The 20,066-nt window shown below is 43.4% G+C and overlaps 1 protein-coding gene across 4 annotated transcripts in view; it reads right to left on the reverse strand.

Annotated features, from left to right (window-relative positions):
* Positions 1-1,051: 1,051 nt before the first annotated feature.
* The window catches only part of YIPF1 (Yip1 domain family member 1), a 28,162-nt gene continuing 9,147 nt past the window's right edge, over positions 1,052-20,066 (reverse strand). For 2 of the 4 annotated variants that reach the window (XM_070405168.1, XM_070405169.1), the window contains exons 4-10: positions 19,710-19,790; positions 19,385-19,472; positions 15,146-15,262; positions 11,656-11,822; positions 9,984-10,166; positions 4,949-5,045; positions 1,052-1,185 (exon numbers count right to left, since the gene is read on the reverse strand). In XM_070405168.1, coding sequence (XP_070261269.1) covers positions 4,956-5,045; positions 9,984-10,166; positions 11,656-11,822; positions 15,146-15,262; positions 19,385-19,472; positions 19,710-19,790 — 726 coding nt within the window. In that variant the 3' untranslated portion in view covers positions 1,052-1,185; positions 4,949-4,955. Of the gene's footprint in view, positions 1,186-4,941; positions 5,046-9,983; positions 10,167-11,655; positions 11,823-15,145; positions 15,263-19,384; positions 19,473-19,709; positions 19,791-20,066 lie in introns of all 4 variants that reach the window. The other 2 variants (XM_070405170.1, XM_070405171.1) reach the window with 2 other exon arrangements.

Consider the following 20,066-nt stretch of genomic DNA (forward strand, 5'->3'; position numbering starts at 1 on the left):
CTGGCTATTTTGAGATTCTCTTATTTTTAGATTTCTCAGACACCCTGTTACTTCCCTCTGCTTCTTTGCACAAAAATGCTGACTCCGTGTAAGTCTTCAGGCTGACAGTGGTTTCCACCTACTTGAATTCTGGGGTTTGTGGTGATATCTTGTCACCCAGTTCAGTTGTAGATGTTGTCTGTAGGTTTGCCAAGGTGACCTTAAGCTCACCATTGCCTCAATTTGTGTACATCTTCCTTTATCTGCCTGGTCAGACTTTAAGTCCAATGTGTCTTTGTAGCCTACTCACAAATAAGTAGGGAACTCCTGTCCTGAAGAGAACAACAAAGCGGAGGGAATAGGCAATACTGACCTGGCAGAAGCTCAGCCTCCCGGATGGTGTGCATTTGAATGTAAAGTATTAAAAAAATATCTCTTGAGGTGTCACTGGTTTCTCCCTTGAGTGCACTCGAGCCAGGAAGTCGTGCCACCTTGAAGGGACACTCAAAGTGCCCTTAAAGAAATGTCTAAAATATGCTGTAAGCGATCATGTTCCTTAAACCCACTATTCCATACTTATAGGAGGAAAATTCAGATGTTCAGCTTAACCCCCATACTTCAGCAGCTAGCACATTAAATCAAATTCTTGGCAGCTTCCAACATGCTAAAGACAAACATCAAGGAAGAACTTGAGGTCAAAGTCATCAAGTGTAAACACAGATGTTACGTGAGGTATTTATTTTGCAACCATTAGGTTCAGTTGCCCAGTATCAGGCGCCTAATGAATTCCAACCAAAGTTCACGCTGTTTGGCCACTTTAGGATGGCAAGCATTTGGAGAGAAGAGGATCACCTAGGAAATCTGTACACAATTCAGGGAAAAGACATCATAAGTTAGGATGGATCCGTGTCAGGAATTAAGGGCGTATCTAATGTGAGGCACATCACTTGACCCTGAGAAGCGAACGGCAGGCACCTGAGCATGCATAACCCATCCCCTTGTGTTTCATTCCAAATCAGCGCATAGTCACAATGACAGCAGACAAGTGAAAAGAAGAGCTGAAAGACACATGTGCTGAACAACGTTTAATTTTTGTTTGTTAAATAGGTAATTAGGCTTCAGATGTTAGGGGTTGGTGCCATTCCATCATTTTCCTGCTGGCTTTGGTGTCCAGAAGAACCACATTCCAAAAAACTTAAAAGAGGACTGAAAAACAAACAAGCAAAAAAGAGTAACTTTCAAGATAAAGACTTCCTCATATAAAAAGGAGCTGAATTGTAGAAAAGCATACTACTATGTTTAAAAGATATAATTTCAACACCAAAGACATCTGCCACCACCGGACTGCTTTTCTTATATAAACTATATCACGGGAAAACCAAACGGTAGATGAAGGGAAGTTTTATAAATGAAGTATTCCAGCTAGTAAACAAAGAAGGAAAGATAGAATTTAAATATCACCATTTTGAAGCCCCTAATATATTAATGGATCTAGGCATTGCTTATTAATGGCCACTATTATCAAAAAGAAAAAGATAATTAGGCATTATGAATTTATGGATAGAAGAATTTAACTTCACTTGTCAAGTAGTCTTGCCCTTCCTCCTACACCCAAAACCCTGAATCTGATCAAATCTTTAGATACAACCACCAATCTGCAGAAAAAAGACGATAGGGCAACACTTTAGATAACACTACTAGTAAGTAGATATAATCAGCAAAATCCAGATAGTGAGAAACCATCGGATAAACTATTCAAATAAATGGCTAAGTGAGAAAGGGAGATGGAGTAAGATTCTATAATTTAAAGGCATTTAAGAGCTATATCAAACAACTTCAACATGAAATTTAAACACTGAATATATTTGATATTAAGGCGTTATAATTTTTTAAAATGTGACCATAGTATTATGATAATGTTTTAATAATATTATGATAATCTATTAAAGAGGGTCTTTTATAGATACAGAATTTAAGTATTATGGATAAAATAACAAGATGTGCTGAAACCGGTTTGGCTCAGTGGATAGAGCGTCTGCCTGCAGACTGAAAGGTCCCGGGTTCGATTCCGGTCAAGGGCATGTACCTGGGTTGCGGGCACATCCCCAGTAGGAGATGTGCAGGAGGCAGCTGATCGATGTTTCTCTCTCATCGATGTTTCTAACTCTCTATCTCTCTCCCTTCCTCTCTGTAAAAAATCAATAAAATATATTAAAAAAAATAACAGGATGTCTTATATTTACTTCAAAATACTATGGGGGAAAGAGGTGGGTGTATGAATGAAAAGAGATTGGCCAAGAGTTGACAACCATGGAAAGTGGGTTGATGAGTACATGGAAAGTCAATATACTATTCACTCTACTTCTGTCTCTGTTTAAAATTTTCCACTAAATTAAGTTTTTAAAAAAGAATAAAAAGTTATCATGTTGACCTACTTGCCACCCCAGGTTCCCCCAATTTACCGCAAAGAAAGGGAACAAAGAAGAACAGTGAGAAAGAAATAGCCCGGGAACTGAAAATGGATTCTCTGGGCAGGGACATTTCAGACATGGTATGGAAAGATTAAGAGACAGGTAGAAAATAGTGTTAGCCATGGTGTGAAGTTGTGCAGTTTAGATGCTGTGTTATAGGGGATTAGAGCACTGAGTGAAAGCTGATTTCAGAATAAAAGAACTGATGTGTATAAACCTGGTAAAAAAGGAAGGTGTGCAGCTTTGGCTTATGAAATAAGCACTCCTGACCCGAGTGAGTGAGAGGATAACCGCATATAAACCTGTGTATAGATCGGGAGGGTTTTAATGATACAGGCGTCTCCTGAAGTCCTAGCTCTTCTCTTGTTAAAGCCCTGCTTGCACTGCAGCATAGTCATCTGCTGGGGGCGCTCCACTGGACAGACCCATTTGTCACCGCCCTGGGAAGGCAGCCCCAATCTGGATGAGGCCCTTCGGATAGTCCATCCCTCAAGCCAAAGTCAGACTTCCTAGGTGCAGCTTCCAGGCTTTACCAGGGTTTGGGCTCAGAGGAGAAATGGCACAGGCCTCTGACGATAAGTTGACTTTTTAAAAGGAAGGAAGGAAGGAAGCCAGACATTCAATGACTTACGTAGGGGTAGCCTCCCTGATTACAAGTAATGGGAGGTTCCCCTGTGATCTGAGGTTTCATGGAGAAAAGGGGTTAATGCTCTCCCAGTGATCCATTCCAGGCCACGCCCTCTAATGCACAGATTTACATGAGGAAGGTTATTTTCGAGATTAGAAGCCATACTTTTTCAGTGAAAGCTAGGAGTCCAGAGATTACGGTAGAGGGCACAGCCGGCTCATAAATCTGCAGTGCCTGGAGCTCTGGACAGCCCCTCTCACTGGCAAAGCGATCGATGCTTCTGCCAGGGAGGCTCCAAAGAAACTGTTCATCACTATCTCATTTGGAGACTTGACACCCAAATGGAGGCACTGACACCCACGTTTATAGATCTGAGCAAAGCCCAGACGTATCACATCGGTGTAAATCAGGATGGGAGGCCTGCACGGGCCCTGAGAGCCAGTCTCTTCTCAGATACAGCTTCTGACTTTGAAGGTTCACAGCACCTGGGACACTTGGTCTGGAGCCTTCATAACCAAAATATAAGAAAGGAACTGAAATCTCAGCTCAGGAGCAGGCTGAGAGAGCCCACCAGGGCCTCACCAGCTTCATGTCTGGTATTCTGACAAGGTGGAGACCCAAGCACCTGTTACCACTGTCCCTCTCCAGCTGGGCTCAGATTTTCTTGTTCTCAGTGATATGGTATCACTGTGCCCAATGAACAGCCTGTGTCTTCACTTTCAAAAAAGCCATGGGAAGCTGATTACTCTTTTCAGAACAAGGAGTAACTGATTACTTCTGCTCATTCAGGACTCAGTTCTACGATGTACAACACAGGTGTAATGGGATAACAAGGTAGGTTGGAAGGGAAGGAATGTTTCAGACATCTGTGCAAAGGCATAATGTGTCTGGCAATGGCAAGAAGTTCAGCATGGCTGAAGCCTTGGAATACTGACAAGGCAGAACAGGGAGGCAAGAACAGCCATGGAGGAATTGACATTTTTCCTGTACTCTAACCCCGTGGTCAGCATACTGCAGCTCGAGAGCCACATGCAGTTCTTTGGCCCCTTGAGTGTGGCTCTTCCTAAGCCTTAGGAGTACCCTAATTAAGTAAATAACAATGTACCTACCTATATGGTTTAAGTTAAAAAAATTTGGCTCTCAAAAGAAATTTCAATCGTACTGTTGATATTTGGCTCTGTTGACTAATGAGTTTGCTGACCACTGCTCTAACCCATTAAGCTAACCACTGACAGTGGAATCATCAGAGGCCCAGAGAACATACCATGCATGAGAATTTGTAAGCCTTGGAGAAACCTCTATATAAAAGGCTAATATGCAAAGTGTCCCCTCAGGAGTTTGACCGGAGAGCAGGAGCTCAATCACTCGCTATGATGTGCGCTGACCTCCAGGGGGCCATGAGGAATGAAGGAAGGCCCTGATTGGCCCTGATTGGCCGCCAGGCCTAGGGATCCTACCTGTGCACAAATTTTGTGCACCGGGCCTCTAGTGAGTAATTTAAGAGAGGTCACACTCAGAGTCTGAGCCCACGTTGAGAAATCACTGGGAAACTAGAAAAAACCCACTAGGACTGTAACCAAATGGAACAAACCTACATTGTGCTGCTGGGAAGGCAGTAGGGAGTAGAGGGGATGCTGGGACCAAAAGGCAGGAGCTCTTCTTCTAGAAGAATCTAAGGTCTTGCGTTTCCCAAATCACATGGATTCACAAATGGAGACTTCAGCAAGAGAGACATGCATGTACACACACACCACATTAAACTGCAAAAAGATGAAGGGGTCTGGCCCTCTGTTTTATGCTAACAGAACCGATGCACCTGCCCATTTTTTACTGTACCACACAGCAAGAAGATAAAAATATAACCTCTTACTTCCTCTTCAGCTGGACTTGGCTGCTACAACTGTTTGGTTTGGAACAACTGCAGTTGTTGGAAGATGGTCCACCTCTGGTGCATCAAAAAAGTATGCCTGCAGAAAAAGAAGACCCACAGGGGAGTTACAAAACAGAGCGTTAAAGACTCCAGGCCAATGGCACTGCTGGGTTCGCATGGCCCCTGTTTCCCTGTCACATATTGGTCATCACACTGAACTACAATGTCTCTGCTTCTGTCTCTCACTTATTCGACTGTGAGTGCCTTTTTAAAATCCCGTTACCATTTATTGAACATTTACTACATATAACTTAATCTTCATAACAACCCTGTGAGGTTATTATCCTCCTCATTTAACAGATGAAGAAACTGAGGTTCAGAGGGGCCGTCATTCAATCGGGTGCATGTGGTGAAACCAGGACTCAAAGGTGGCTCTTTCTAACTCCAAAGCTCAAGTGTCTTCTCCAAAGACTGTATCCTTCTTGTCTCTGTCATCAGCCCCTCACACAGGGCTGGCGCACCATGTCAACAATCAATACTCAGTGAACTGAACTACGATAGATTGCTGCTAAACCAGGTGGCTCTCTGCAAAGACCTTCAAAAGAAAATGCTAGGCAGGCCGTGCCTCATAAGTCTTCAGCTTGGAAATGAAAGGTTTGGTAAGTGCTTCCACTCACCATCTATAATTTAACTGTCAAAAATCAGAAGGAAGTGGAAGAGGGAAAACATTAAGGAGGATCTTCTCACCTGTGTCAATGTCTCAGCTTCCTAACTTTAGCCCAGGAAAATACCAACCTCAAATACCAAGCTCACTAGCCTTGAACACTGGATATTCAAAAGAAAGGTGAATCGTTAATAAATCAAGGAGTTAGGGCATCAGGAAGGTAAAAAGATAAAAAGGACCAAGTTAAGAACCATTTCACCTACTCTGCTCTCTTGGCCAGAAGGGGGCACCAACATGACACGCTGGAGCTTTCCCAAACAGATTCCCAGTTAACTCTACAACAGTCCCTCTCAAAAAGTTCCTAGCTGCAGACTCCCTCTAGTTTACCACATTCCCAGGGTAATTCTATTAGTTTTAAAAGTCTTCCTCCCAGAACCCCTTCCAGCAACTGTTTTCTGAGGCAAGAAAACAGTTCCTAACTTAAGGGGGAGCCAGGGGCCATGCTGCTAGTGTTGGGCCCTCCAGTTCCCTGGCAGGAGCACTGGGCCATGCAGCCCGCATGATGCAGGAGCAATGCTTTTCTTCCAACTACTGGAGGAACCTCATCAGATGGAATGAGACAGGAGGCCCAGGTGCTAAACTGGACTCTGCTAGTAACTTGCACTGTGACTCAGACAAGTCACTCTACCCCTTATGGCCTGTTTTGTTTTGTTTTAAAAGCTGGAGGTAGCCCTAGCCGGTTTGCCTCAGTGGATAGAGCATCAACCCACAGACTGAAGGGTTCTGGGTTCGATTCTGGTCAAGGGCACGTGTGGGAGGCAAACAATCGATGTGTTTCCCTCTCTGTCTCTCCCCTCCCTTCCACTCTCTCTAAAAATCAATGGAAAAATATTCTCGGGTGAGGATTAACAACAACAAAAAAAAGCTGAAGATATTTATTTTGGATACTGTTCAATTTAATAGTTTGATTTAACTTTATAGACTAAGCTGAGGAATTCTCTCTTAAAAGAAAAAAGGATTATATTTTCCCCCTCTGATTTTAAAAATAATACATATTATAACAAATTCAAATAATACAAAAGTATGAAAGTACCCTGTTATAAAAACACCTTCTTAGCACTTTCTCTCTCTCTCTCTCTCTTTTTTTGGTCTAAAAATATATGTGGCATATAGGCCTCAATTTCTTATCTGTAAAACAAAAGGATTGGAAAAAATGATCTCTAAGGGCAAGTTATAATTCTATGACTCATTAGTTCCCCAAATACTGGGGTGCAGGGCCCGCTGCTATTGGCAGTAACCACCTCAAACGTAGGCTGGTACATCTACGGTCATATTAGCCAAGGGCTCACGCTCTGCTGCTTCCTTAGGCGTCCCTGCCAGGTGTGCCAGTACCAACTTAGACATCGTGTACAGGTGCAGCACCGAGGGGACCTCAGCAGGTATGGGGCTGTCACATGCTTCACTGCACTAAGGCAACAGCGCCAATCTGTGCTCCCCCAGGAGTGAGAAGGCCAAGCTGTCTGATTCAGCCAGTGTCCCTTGGCTCAGCTAGCTCCCCTGACAGTTCCTCTCCCTGCCTTTCCAATGATATCTTCGTTTGTACAGCTTGTCCTGTTTTTCCTGTTGCACGCATCACTCAGTCCTTCCTACAGCTCCTTTTCCTAAGTGAGGAGGTGGGGGTCCAGAGGGGGGAAATAACCGGAGCAGGGAGTGACAGACAGGACGAGAACCTGTCCCCTCATTCCTGCCTCAGCCCTCTTGCACTGCACACCTCCTCCAGAAGAGAAAGGAGACAGCAAGCTCCAGTGTGGAGAACAAAACCCCAGGCACCCTGGCTACACACCTGATCATGGGATGGCTCCCTTCCCTAAGGAGAAAACTGTCCTCCCCTCCAACAAGGGATCCTTCACCAGCAATTACTTCCCTGCTCCTCCAAGTCCCTTAGAACTCAACTGAGCAGTGCCTTTTCTCCTGCCTCTTTCCTCCAACTTCTCAACCAGGAATGTAAGGGTAAGAAGTTCAGGAGAAACAGGAAGTCAGTGAGAGGCACCGTGACCGTGGACGGCTCTTACTGGGGCCCTCAGGAGCGATGAGCAGCGGAGTGGAGCCTGGCGGTTCCTGATGACACAGGGCTTTTTTAATAGCTTCTTTACATCTGAAGAAACTGTTACAGTGTCGGAGCCCATCACAGCCATTTCACTGAGTCTCACAAAAGCCCACGGAAATAGGAACCTCCCTAACCAAGGAGGAAACAGGTTCTAAGAGTTAAGTCACTTGCCGGTTCCGCGTGCTAAGCAGCTCCCAGTCCCGTGCTCTTTTCCCCTCATTAGAGTGCTCTTTCAAAAAGTTCCTGGGCAAGTAATTCCTAACTTCAGTGTCCTTCACCCCAGAAGGGAGTAATAGGAATAGGAGGTAAGAGATTCTGGCCACAGGTACCAAATGAAATGGGTTAACAATAACAGTAATTACAACCACAACCACACCTCCCTGCTCTATTATCCAATCTGCCTGCTCCTCTCTACTCTTTACAGAACCAAACAAGGCAATAACGCCTTTTCTCTTCACCAAGTTCTCCACAGGCATATACTGGGGGAAAATTCAGAAGAGAGACAGAAGATGCCAGTGAAAGGCGTTACAGAGAGAGGCAGTTACCATGCAAAGGGCATTCTTCTTCAGCAAACAGAAGGATCACGGCAGCATTTCAGGGGATCAGCACAGATTCCAGTGCCCGAAATGAACAGGGAGGCTCTGTCATGAGCCAAACCCACAGTCTCTGCCTCAAGGGTTTAAAGCTTAGGTACATGTAGAGTGCGTGTAAACCAGGGCTGTGTTTCAGAACTGGACACTTTTTATGAGACTTGTTCAATGATAGAGTTTTGGGATCTTATTAAACACTTAATGAGACCATGGTCGTCTACACAAAAACATTAAAGATCAAATGGTACCAAAGAAATATTTCCTCCCACAACTGCAAAACCTGACCAAGGGTCTGGATGTGGGCTCTGTGGACGACTCCCCGCGGGCATGTCCTTTCCTTCATCAGTGACCTTATTAACATTCTTGGACTTGGAGGTTTTTCAAACCCTGCGCCAGGCCTTGTTAAGGCCACGGACAGCAATTTTTGAGCACCATGTCTACAAAAGATACAAAGCCACGTCTCCTTTGGATCAAAGGAAAGGGATCTAATTTAGGGGCATTTATGGGATAAGTTCTATGTCCTGTGCTTTATATATGTCATTTTATTTTGTCCTCAGAACAACCCTCTGAGGCAGGACCTATTATACCCACATTACAGATTCAAAGTTCACAGAGCCAGTGAGTGACAGAGCTGGCCTTCAACCTGGACCTGTCTGACTCAAAAAGCACACACTCTCCCTAAAAAGACACCTAAACACATGAACTCAAAAACGGTTTTAAATGTTTTCCATCTTTAAAATAACTCTCTCCTTTCCTGTACTGGACTTCATTCTCAAGCTTTCCACCTATGAAGCTTTAAATTTCAAAACTCTTTCTAGTTATGTGCAGAAACTAGCAAAGGCATCCAAAGCAGAACTCCCAGTCCTATTTATAGACACTCACCCATCCCTATGTCCTCAGGCCAGACACCAAGTCTTGATAAAACATTAGAAATCAGGTAAAGCTGCAGATTACAATCAAATCCTCATGACTTTGCCCTGCCCGGGTGGCTCAATTGACTGGAGCATCGTCCCATGCACCAAAAGGTTGTGGGTTCAATTCCCAGACAGGGCACATACGTAGGTTGTGGGTTTGATCACTGGTCAGGGCATGTAAGGGAGGAAACTGTTAATGTTTCTTTCATATTGCTGTCATGTCTCTCTCTCCCCCCGCTTCCTCTCTCTCTAAAATCAATAAAACATACTCTTGGGTAAGGATAAAAAATTCCTATGACTTTACTCTTCCAATCCAGGAGAGTCTATCTAACACAATGTTTATTTCATGGGGCCAGTTCTAAAGAACCACCATGTCAAACAGTTTGAGGCCTTTAAGTATTTGCATTTAAAGCACTCCACAGCCCTAGCCGGTTGGCTCAGTGGATAGAGCGTCGGCCTGCAGACCAAAGGGTCCTGGGTTCGATTCGGATCAGGGGCACATACCTTGGTTGCAGGCTCCTCCCCAGCCTGGACCCTGGTCGGGGCTCGTGCAAGAGGCAACCAATTGATGTGTTTCTCTCACATCAATATTTCTTTCTGTCTTTCCCTCTCTCTTCCACTCTCCCTAAAAACCAATGGAAAAATATCCTCCGATTAACAAAAATATAAAAGCAAATATATGTAATACTAAGAATGTCTATTTAATAAATAAACAAACAAATAAATAAAGCACACCATAAAAACAGGAATGAGACCATACCAAGCAGCCCACAGAAAGCAGCGTGTGAAGCAACACAATTGTCACAATTGTGGCCAATGCGACGCGCCGGTTATCCTCACGAACAGCTGGCCAAAAGGTCATTGCCAAGACAGAGCCTGAGATGCCCAGCGCCATCATGACTAGAATCCAACGAACAGCTTTCTGGGGGATAATCCACAGTATCTGAAAGAAGAGGTGGAGGGATTGGGAGGCACTTCAGAGAGGCATATCTATATATACATAAAAGCCCAATATGCAAGTTGTCCCCTCGGGAGTTCGACTGGGAGTTCAATCGTTCACTATGACGTGGGCTGACCACCAGGGGGCAGCACGGAACAAAGGAAGGCCCAGGCTGGCAGGCAGTGGGCAGCCAGGGAAGGAAGGCCCTGGCCGGCAGCTGCAAGGCCCTTATTGGCCCTGATCGCCGGCCAGGCCTAGGGACCCCACCCGTGCACAAATTTCGTTCACTGGGCCTCTAGTCTATACTAATAAAAGGGTAATATGCTAATTAGACCGGACATCTTCTGGACATCCTTTCAGATGTCCTTCTGGACAAAGCCACAGTGGCGGGGGCCGAGGCAGAGGCAGTTAGGGGCGACCAGACCGGCAGGGGAGAGCAGTTAAGGGCGATCAGGCAGGCAGGCAGGCAGGCAGAGTGGTTAGGGGCAATCAGGCAGGCAGGCAGGTGAGTGGTTAGGAGCCAGCAGTCCTGGATTGCGAGAGGGATGTCCAACTGCCGGTTTTGGCCCGATCCCCGGCAGTCGGACATCCCCGAAAATTCGTGCACAGGTGGGGTCCCTGTGGGATCGGGCCTAAACCGGCAGTCGGACATCCCCCAAGACCCGGAATGGAGAGGGTGCAGGCCAGGCTGAGGGACCCACGCCCCGTGCACGAATTTCATGCACCGGGCCTCTAGTCTATATATATAAAAGGCTAATATGCAAAGTGTCCCTTTGGAAGTTCAACCATGAAACCGGGAATTCACTATGATGTGCACTGACCACCAGGGGGCAGTGCAAACATGGCGGGTGACCAGTGGCGGTGGCAGGGCGCTGAGGGAGCAATGGAAGGAAGAGGCGGGGAGGCAGGGAACCTGATTGGCCCTGATCGCTGGCCAGGCCTAAGGACCCTACCTGTGCACAAATTTCATGCACCGGGCCTCTAGTATGTTTATAAAGGCCCGTAAGCCAATCAGCACTGGCCCCCACTGCCTTTCTGGTTTCTCAGGACAGCCTAGAGAAACACCACCAGCATGCAGACTCAGGGGAAAGCTTTCACAGAAGGGCTTTAGATCCATGAAGGCACTTTTCTCCCCAGTGCCCATTCATGTTGAACTTCTAAATTCACAGGGTTAATTTGTGGTGTGTGTTTTTTTTAACTTATTTTTATTGTTGACAGTATCACAGATGTCCCCCATTTCCCCCCTTTGCCCATGCCCCACCCCAGGCCTTCACTACACTATTATCTGTTTCCATGTGTTATGCATATATGTTCTTTGCTTAATCTCTCCTCACCCCCACCCCACTCCCCTTCCCTCTGAGATCTGTCAGTCTGTTCCAAGCAATTCCCAGGGTATTTTTCAGGGGCATATCAGTGTTAGGCTAGGAATAATGAAGCCGGTTAAATTTTCAACCAAGAACAGGACATCACTCAGAATAAGTGTGGTACTTACTGCTGTGGGAATATAAATGAAGAGTGAATACCCATAGACGCACACAATCTCCAAAAACGAATAGGAAACGATGTTCATAACTTTGCTGTTTCTCCACAGGAGGAAACCCCAGAGTGCGAAGGGAACCAGCCAGGCGTAGGCATAGATGATTGTGGCTGCTATGGACACTGAGGATAACAGGACACAAGCCTTCAATGTACTACCAGAGCACTTCCAGTACCTTACTGAACCTACTTTCTAATACTTGAATCTATTTCACTGGGCCATGGGATCATCATGGACCCTGAGCCTGGCACAGCACCGGAAACACAATAAGCGCTCTATAAATGTTCTGAATTGATCAATCTTTTTAAAAAATATATTTTATTGATTTCAGAGAGAGAGGGAGAGAGAGAATCACTGAATGGCTGCCTCCTGCTTGCCCCCTACTGGGGGATCGAGCCTGCAACCCGGGCATGTGCCCTGACTGGGAATTGAATCATGACCTACTGGTTCATAGGTCGCCAAACCACTGAGCCACGCCAGCCGGGCAGAATTGATCAATCTTTGGCATTTGTCTTCGTGATGATGACCAGTAGTCTCTCATATGGTTTTTTAAATTTAATAACTAACAACTAATATTATTAAATTAGTTATTAAAAACTTGAATTATTCAACTAAAATACTTTGGAAGGCCACACTACAAGTGTTTAAATGTACTGAGCCTTTCAATAAAATAAAAGCCAACTATTCCCTTGGAAGAACACATAATCTGTCCTAGTATAACAAGAGCTGACATTGATTCCTTTAGCAAATTTATTAACATGCCCTGGGTACAGATTAACTTGCTCTGCATACTATTTAGGGTTCCTTCTGTCTCTGAAACAGGGAATTCTAGCTCACTGATGAATTGCTTGACATACTAGTATTCTCCAGTTTCGCTTCCTTTTTAAATAATTCTGTCTCTGTGGTGGAAAAGCTATTCACGGCTCCTCAGAACAGCAATGTTCAGTATATTACTTTACCTCTCTCCTCCTCTGGCAGCAGCACGCCCTGGAGGATTCATTCTCCCTCTTGTGGAGTGGAGGATCATAAAACATAGCTAAACCCGTGGCACCAGCCCTTCCTACATAAAAATCAGCAGGTAATTCACTCAACGCTCCTGGCAAGAACAAAGGCACCTCTAGCAATTACAGTCCAACTGGTTAAGACACGTGATTGTCCAAAACACTGTTAGCTACCAGAGAGGCTTTTCACATTGGAAACTCCCTGATTAGGCTAAATGTAACTTTGCTGACATACTGCTTTTTTTTTGGATAACTAACAGAAGAGGAAAAGAATTACTACTAAAGCTACAGCTAGCCACTGGGTGTCAGGTATTACACTGAGTGCTTTATTGAGAGGCAACACTGTATAACAGTCAAGGGCGCAGGCTCTGGATGCAGACTCCATGGGTTCTAATCCTAGCTATGCCACTCTAGCTACGTAACCCTGGGTGGAAGTTACTTAACCATCCTGCCTCAGTTTCCTTATCTGTAAAGTGGGAATAATAATAGCAGACTACTTTATAAGATTAAAGAGTACAAACAGGTATACTTAGAACACTGATTGATAAATAATAAATAACCAATAATTAGATTTTTATATTGTTAACAGATAAGTAAACATTATTTCATATATTTTATATCTTCATTTTGGAGACAAGGAAATGAGATCAGAGAAGCTAAGTGGTCACGGTCAAATAATAAGTGGTGGAAGCAGGATCTGACCTTGGTTGTGTGACTTACACTCTTTACATAAAATGGAAAACTGTTCATTGATAGAGGCAATGACTATTTTACATCCCATGACTCCTTGAGACTGGGATGCCAGCCAAAGAGGGTAAGAACAGATAAAGACCCTCCTGAGCTCTCAGACCCTCAGGCAGGGTGATTCACTTCTTCTTTTCTGTCAATATACCTACACCTACCTCAGACATAGAAATTAACACATACTATTTATAGCAATATGCATTTACCAGTCTCTCTTTGCTTAACCATCGAAGCTACTTGAAGGCAGGGTCTATAGCTCACTGATAACACTTACTGAGTTAAACTCTAACCAAGGTCACTTGACAAATGGAATTGGGACTGAATCCAAGTCTGACTCCACAATGAAGAAGGAAAGAGAAGGGAAAATGGGCATGGAAGGTAGAGGGAAAGAAAGAAGAAAGGCTACACAGAGGCACACATATATAGGTAAATGCATACCTCTATATACACATATACATATATGTGTGTGTACATATATGTCTTCATATATATATACACACATACATATTGCGTTACATATATCAACTCTATTCATACAATAGCCCTATAATATAGGTATTAATATTTCCATTTCACTGATAAGGAATCTGAGGCCCAGGGAGATGAAATAACCTTCCCGACAAGGTAGAAGTTAATGAGTTGTGGGGCTGGAACTTGAAGCCAGTGACCTGGTTCCAGAAACCATGCTTTTATACAGGATATACAGCCCCTCATCAGCAGAGCAGGCAGGCAGGGAGGGAGGAGAAAACTGAGAGCGTGGCATAGGTCAATCTCCTACAAAGCCAAACTTTCTCATTTTGAAGTGGCTCTCACCTGCAAGTCCCTAACTGTTGTTTTCTGTTTTTGTTTTTCATTAGCCAATGCTACACAAGAAGGGAAGTTTAGAACGGGAATGTGATGCACAGCCCACGAGTCATTTCTGCATTTTCTCTTCTGAGCCTGGCCCTTTGCAGACTTCTCTTTAACAAAGTTGCTGACAGCACAAGCATAAGTTTTGATGATCAGTCTTCCACCTTGCTCTAGAGCAGGGGTGGGAAATGTCCGGCCCGCCCACAGAATCATTTGGTCTGGCCCAGCCGAGGCATTAAGGGTGAGTTAATTAAATGTTTGACCAAATATAGCAGGCTAATTTTTAAGTTGATAATTTTGTATGGCCCTCGAATAATGTTATAAATATCCAAATGGCCTTTGGCAGAAAAAAGGTTTCCCACCCTTCTCTAGAGCTTCATAATTAGTGGCTACAGACCTAGCTAGTTGAGTCATCGTGACTTAAATAACAACATCCCTATTGTTTCCAACATTTGGATAACACAGATAATGCTACAATGGAAACTTTCATGCACAATGCTTTTTGCTTATTTTGTTCATTTTTCTTTAAATAAATTCCAGTTTCTATTGGTCATTCCCTTAGTTTTACAGAAGATTATATGAAATTACAATATTGTGAGAGTACACTGAATTGTATACTTGAAAATGGTTAATACGGCCAATTTTATGTTAAGTATATTTTATCACAATTTAAAAATTTACTTGTACTTATACAAATGGATGGTAAATGCTGACGCTGAGTATGTTTGAACCCTGAAATACAGCAAGCAGGGGATGCAGCACCTAGAGACAGAGGCCCAAGAGCTCAGTGGGTAAAGGCACTCATGGTTACCAACTGACAGCATTCCAAATGAATCAAGCTACTCACCAACCTTTTCGGAATTCGGGTACATAATGGTATGTCTTCTCTCCCAGATGGATTAAGAAGTTGGAAAGATTCCCACTAATTGCTATGGCAAAGACCAATGTGGCGCATATCCAAAAGGGGCCTGCAAAGGAAACCACAAAATTCAGAGACAAGAAAATGAAGCACCAGCCTTTAGATTCTTAAAGTGTGTTTTTTCATCTCCCTTGCCCTATTCATGTAAGCAAGGGACAATGACTTTTTAGATGCATTACTATACCTGTTTAGTGGGGATTTTCTTTTTTAAAAGGTCGAATACAGAACTCAGTAATTAGCTGTCTTTTTTTTTTTTAATTTTTAAAAAAATATATTTTATTGATTTTTTTACAGAGAGGAAGGGAGAGGGATAGAGAGTTAGAAACATCGATGAGAGAGAAACATCGATCAGCTGCCTCTTGCACACCCCCTCCTGGGGATGTGCCGGCAACCAAGGTACATGCCCTTGACCGGAATCAAACCCAGGACCCTTCAGTCCACAGGCCAACGCTCTATCCACTGAGCCAAACCAGTTAGGGAAGTAATTAGCCGTCTTAAAGGCAGGGGAGATTGGAATATAAAAGCCAAAACAACGCACTAGCTGATTTGGTTCAGTGGATAGAGTGTCGGTCTGCGGGTCAATGACCTTGGTTAGAGTTTAACTCAATAAATGTTATCAATGAGCTATAGACCCTGCCTTCAAGTAGCTTCGATGGTTAAGCAAAGAGAGACTGGTAAATGCATATTGCTATAAATAGTATGTGTCCCATACTGAAGGGTCCCAGGTTCGATTCCGGTCAAGGGCATGTACCTTGGTTGCAGGCACATCCCCAGTGGGGGGGTGTGCAGGAGGCAGCTGATCGATGTTTCTCTCTCATTGATGTTTCTAACTCTCTATCACTCTCCCTTCCTCTCTGTAAAAAATCAATAAAATATATTTAATTTAAAAAACCCAAAACACCTCCATAATTAGGTGAATAAACACACTGATTTGTTTTGTTTATAGCTTCTTTTATTGGAGGATCACCAAATCTGTTAAACCTTTACCATCAGGATAGAGGAAGCCAAGTACTTCCTTTGTCTAAGTGCTAAATGTGAGTGCCAGAAAAAAAATAACTTCAAGCAGACAGGTTCTTCTGTGGTCTAAATGGAAGAGTAGGGGAAGCAGACGCTTTAGGGAAGAGTTAATGCAATCTACCCGTTCACTATTGGTGTGTTTTTGTGTGTTTAAGGCTTTATTTTTTTCTTTATTTTTAATAAAAAAAGTAATAAACACACATAATTCAGTGTCCAAAAGGTACAAAAGGGGATATAGAGAAAAGCAAACTTTTTCCTCTCTGTTCTCTAGCTATCCATTTCCTCTCCCAGATCTCACTATTGTAATCAGTTTCTGGTAAATCCTGCCAGAGAGTTCTATACACATATAAGCAAAAGTGTGCATGCGTGTTCGTGTGTGCGCACACGTGCATGCATTTTATACAAATGGCAACATACATATTTATTTTCACCTTAATATATCCTGGAGATTCTATCGTAGCTATTCATAAAAATAAGTTTTATTCTTTTTCAGTGACTGTAAAACATTCCACTGGATGGATGGTGCACCATGCTTTGCAGACCCCTTTCATCATTTTCCTTGATTTCATGAACACCATCTTTGTTTCTCGCCATTTAGAAAAAGTACTATTAGCATATAATTTTAAATCTAGAGATTTTAATATGTTTTATGAATTTCAATTTCACTAATATTTTGCAATACCTTTTGGGATAACTGCAGGCACCTTGACAAATCATAAAATTAAGAGAACTATTATATTGGGGAGATGACTAACAGAAAAGGATTAGCACTTTTCAGAGCCACCCTGAATCCCGAAGGTGGGAAAGGGAGCACCAACACTGGGTGCTCCAAAGAGTCTCTGCTGCAGCCAAAGACTAAATCTTGTTCACAGTATTATTCTGAGAGCCTACCACCTTAAGATGCAACAAACAAACAAAACAGGTTTTTTTAAGAAAAACCCTACAACCAACAATTAAAAAATTCCCACCCTGGCTGGTGTTGCTCCGTGGTTAGAGCATTGGCCCATGCACTGAAGGATCATGGGTTCGATCCCGGTCAAGGGCACATACCTGTATAGTGGGTTCGCTCCACGTCCCAGGTTGGGACTCATGTAGGAGGCAACCAGTCGATGTATCTCTCTAACATTGATGTTTCTCCCTCTCTCTTTTTCTCTCTACCTCCCTCCCTCCCCCCTTTCCTTCCACTCTCTCTGAAAAGTAATAAAAAAAAATTCTCATGTGAGGATTAAAAAAAAAAATTTCCCAAAAGCTTTGTAAAAAAAAATGAACAAAACTGACTATTGTTGATGAGTGGAGACCATCCAAGCATATGACCACAAGTGGACACAATATTATAGTACCCACAACTAGAAAGCAGAGAACATCGTATTCTGTCAGCCTCTAGGCCATGGGGACACAATGCACAGCAGACACAAAGAAGCTTGGACTCCAGAGACACACTCACCGCCTGTTCATCCCAGGCCTGCACGCTGCTTCATACTACCTTCTCTCTTCCTTCTTCCTGACAAATTCCTACTCTTACTTGGGGTAAGGGTGGAGGGAGCCTTGATTTAGTTTGTAGTATGCATTTTTATATTATGAAATATTCCTAACATACAGAAAAGCACAAAGAATGATAAAAACAAATCTCAATTTTTCTCTTTTGGTAAGACTGCCTTGGAGTGTAGGAAATAAATAGTATAAAGTAGACTTAGCTCCATGCTTGGCATTTGTAGGGTGCTCAGCAAACATTCGTTCTCTCTTCTTCCCCCTTGGGGGTGGAGGCTAAGACTTTATCTTTGAATCCTCAGCCTCTAGCACAAAATAAGGTGCTCACAAATTGAGTACTTATCTGTGCCAAGCCCCCTGCACTGATAACATGGAGCCTGACTCTCAAGAAGTTCTCAAGCTAGAAGAACGAATGAGAGAGCTAAAAAGAAATGACACTTGGCAACTGTTGGATGAGGGGCGTGGGCCAAGGCAATGGTTTTCACACCCTGCTCACTGGAGCTCCAGGAATTCCACGGGTCTCTGGATGGAGCTTCTGGTCCCATCGTAGAGAGTGGGCACTGACCAGAAGGGGGCCTCTCCTCAACCTCCAGAGCAGTTACTCTTTTAATGGTTTAAATATTGGACGTCTGCCCAGCCGGTGTGGCTACGTGGTTGAGAGTCAACCTATGAACCAAGAGGTCACCAGTCCAATTACCAATCAGGGCACATGCCCTGGTTGCAGGCTCGATCCCCAGTAGGGGGCGAGCAAGAGACAGCTGATTGCTGTTTCTCATCAATGTTTCTATCTCTCTATCCTTCTCCCTTCCTTCTCTCTCTAAAATCAATAAAGACATATTTGAAAAAATAGTGGACATCTGTGCCATTTGATGAAAAGGTTCTATATCTTAAAACTTCCAGTCTCATAGAATAAATCTGGGCTTTACATAAATAACACTGAACTAGGGAGAGATCAACCAAAGGACTTATATGCAAGCATATAGGCCTAACCAATGGACACAGACAACAGGGGGGTGATAGGGGTAACGTGGGGATAAGAACACATATGTAATAATCAATAAAAAAAATTAAAAACAAAACACTGAACTAGGTTCCAGTTCTACTTTTTTATTTCATTTATTTTTATTGATTTTAGAGAGGAAGGTAGGGCATAAACCCACTGGTGTGGGAGCCCTTTCTCTCCGAGTACTGCGTGAGCCTCTGACCTTTCTCAGATAGCAGGGACACTGAGGATGACAGTCACCTCCTGGCCCATCCCTCTTACACACCCCCAGTGCTGCCTGCGTCCCAAGGGGAGCCAGCCTGTCTGAAGGCAGAGCTGGGACTCAATAACAAAATGTGAGAGTACTTCTCTACCCCAAACCAATTCCTCCAAAGTTAAAACCAGCATCTCCCCTTAGACAAAGTAACTTAATTTGTCTCAAGTTTGTAATGTCATCTGAGGACTTTCAAAGGGCACACTCTTACTTATAATCATGGCATTAATGTAACAGATAATTGCCCTTTTTCCAAAATTCTTTCCAAGGTTTGCTACTGAAGCTCAGAAAAGTCAAATAGAATGCTGCATGCCCCACCAACAATGCATTTCTCCAACTTCCAGGTAACCCGCACACTCACCTGAGTTCAACGGGCACATGGTAAAGAATCAAAACGGCACTACACATACCGTAGAGATCTGGATTGCTGCGAATATATAACCTCACAAAGTTTTTTCCTGGTATTGGCAAAAGAGACCCTTTTATTCTGTCAAAGACCTGGAAGACAACATAGTAGTAAGTCTACTGAAGATTTTTTTAAGATTAATAAATCAACTACTGTAAAACTGAAACTCATTAGAGCTTTTATGATAGTAGTATTTTCAAATACTATTAACCCTTTTACTTTTGTAAGATCCTATCCAGTATACAAAAGCTTTCACATGTTATTGCTTAACTATAGAAGAAACAAGTCTCCATTACATGTAAAAGGAAAGGTGAAACTGCTTTACACACCTGGTAAGTGTCCACATCGAAAAATGTTTGATAGTATTCAAATGTCCAGAAAGGGGAGCTTTTCTTCTGTCCAGCAAGTAACTGTCAGAGGTAAAATAAAACATAATGAACACAAGTGATTTCCTTATTCCGGATACACAGAGAGAGGGGGCGCTGATCATATGTAAAATCAGGATGCAGAAAAGACCAAGCTCTCTGTATCCGTCAACTTTGCAGCAGCCACACCCGACGCTCAGCCTGATAAAAAACAAGCATGGGCTCTGAAGTCACACCAAAATGCTGGTCCCTCCACTAAGGGCAGCGTCATCAAATCACTACACTCCTCTCAGTCTCAGATCTGTTACCTACAAAGTAGTG

Source organism: Myotis yumanensis, unplaced genomic scaffold (genome assembly GCF_028538775.1).
Source record: "Myotis yumanensis isolate MYYU_CA2020_CCGP unplaced genomic scaffold, mMyoYum1.0.hap1 SCAF_2, whole genome shotgun sequence".
Taxonomy (NCBI): domain Eukaryota; kingdom Metazoa; phylum Chordata; class Mammalia; order Chiroptera; family Vespertilionidae; genus Myotis; species Myotis yumanensis.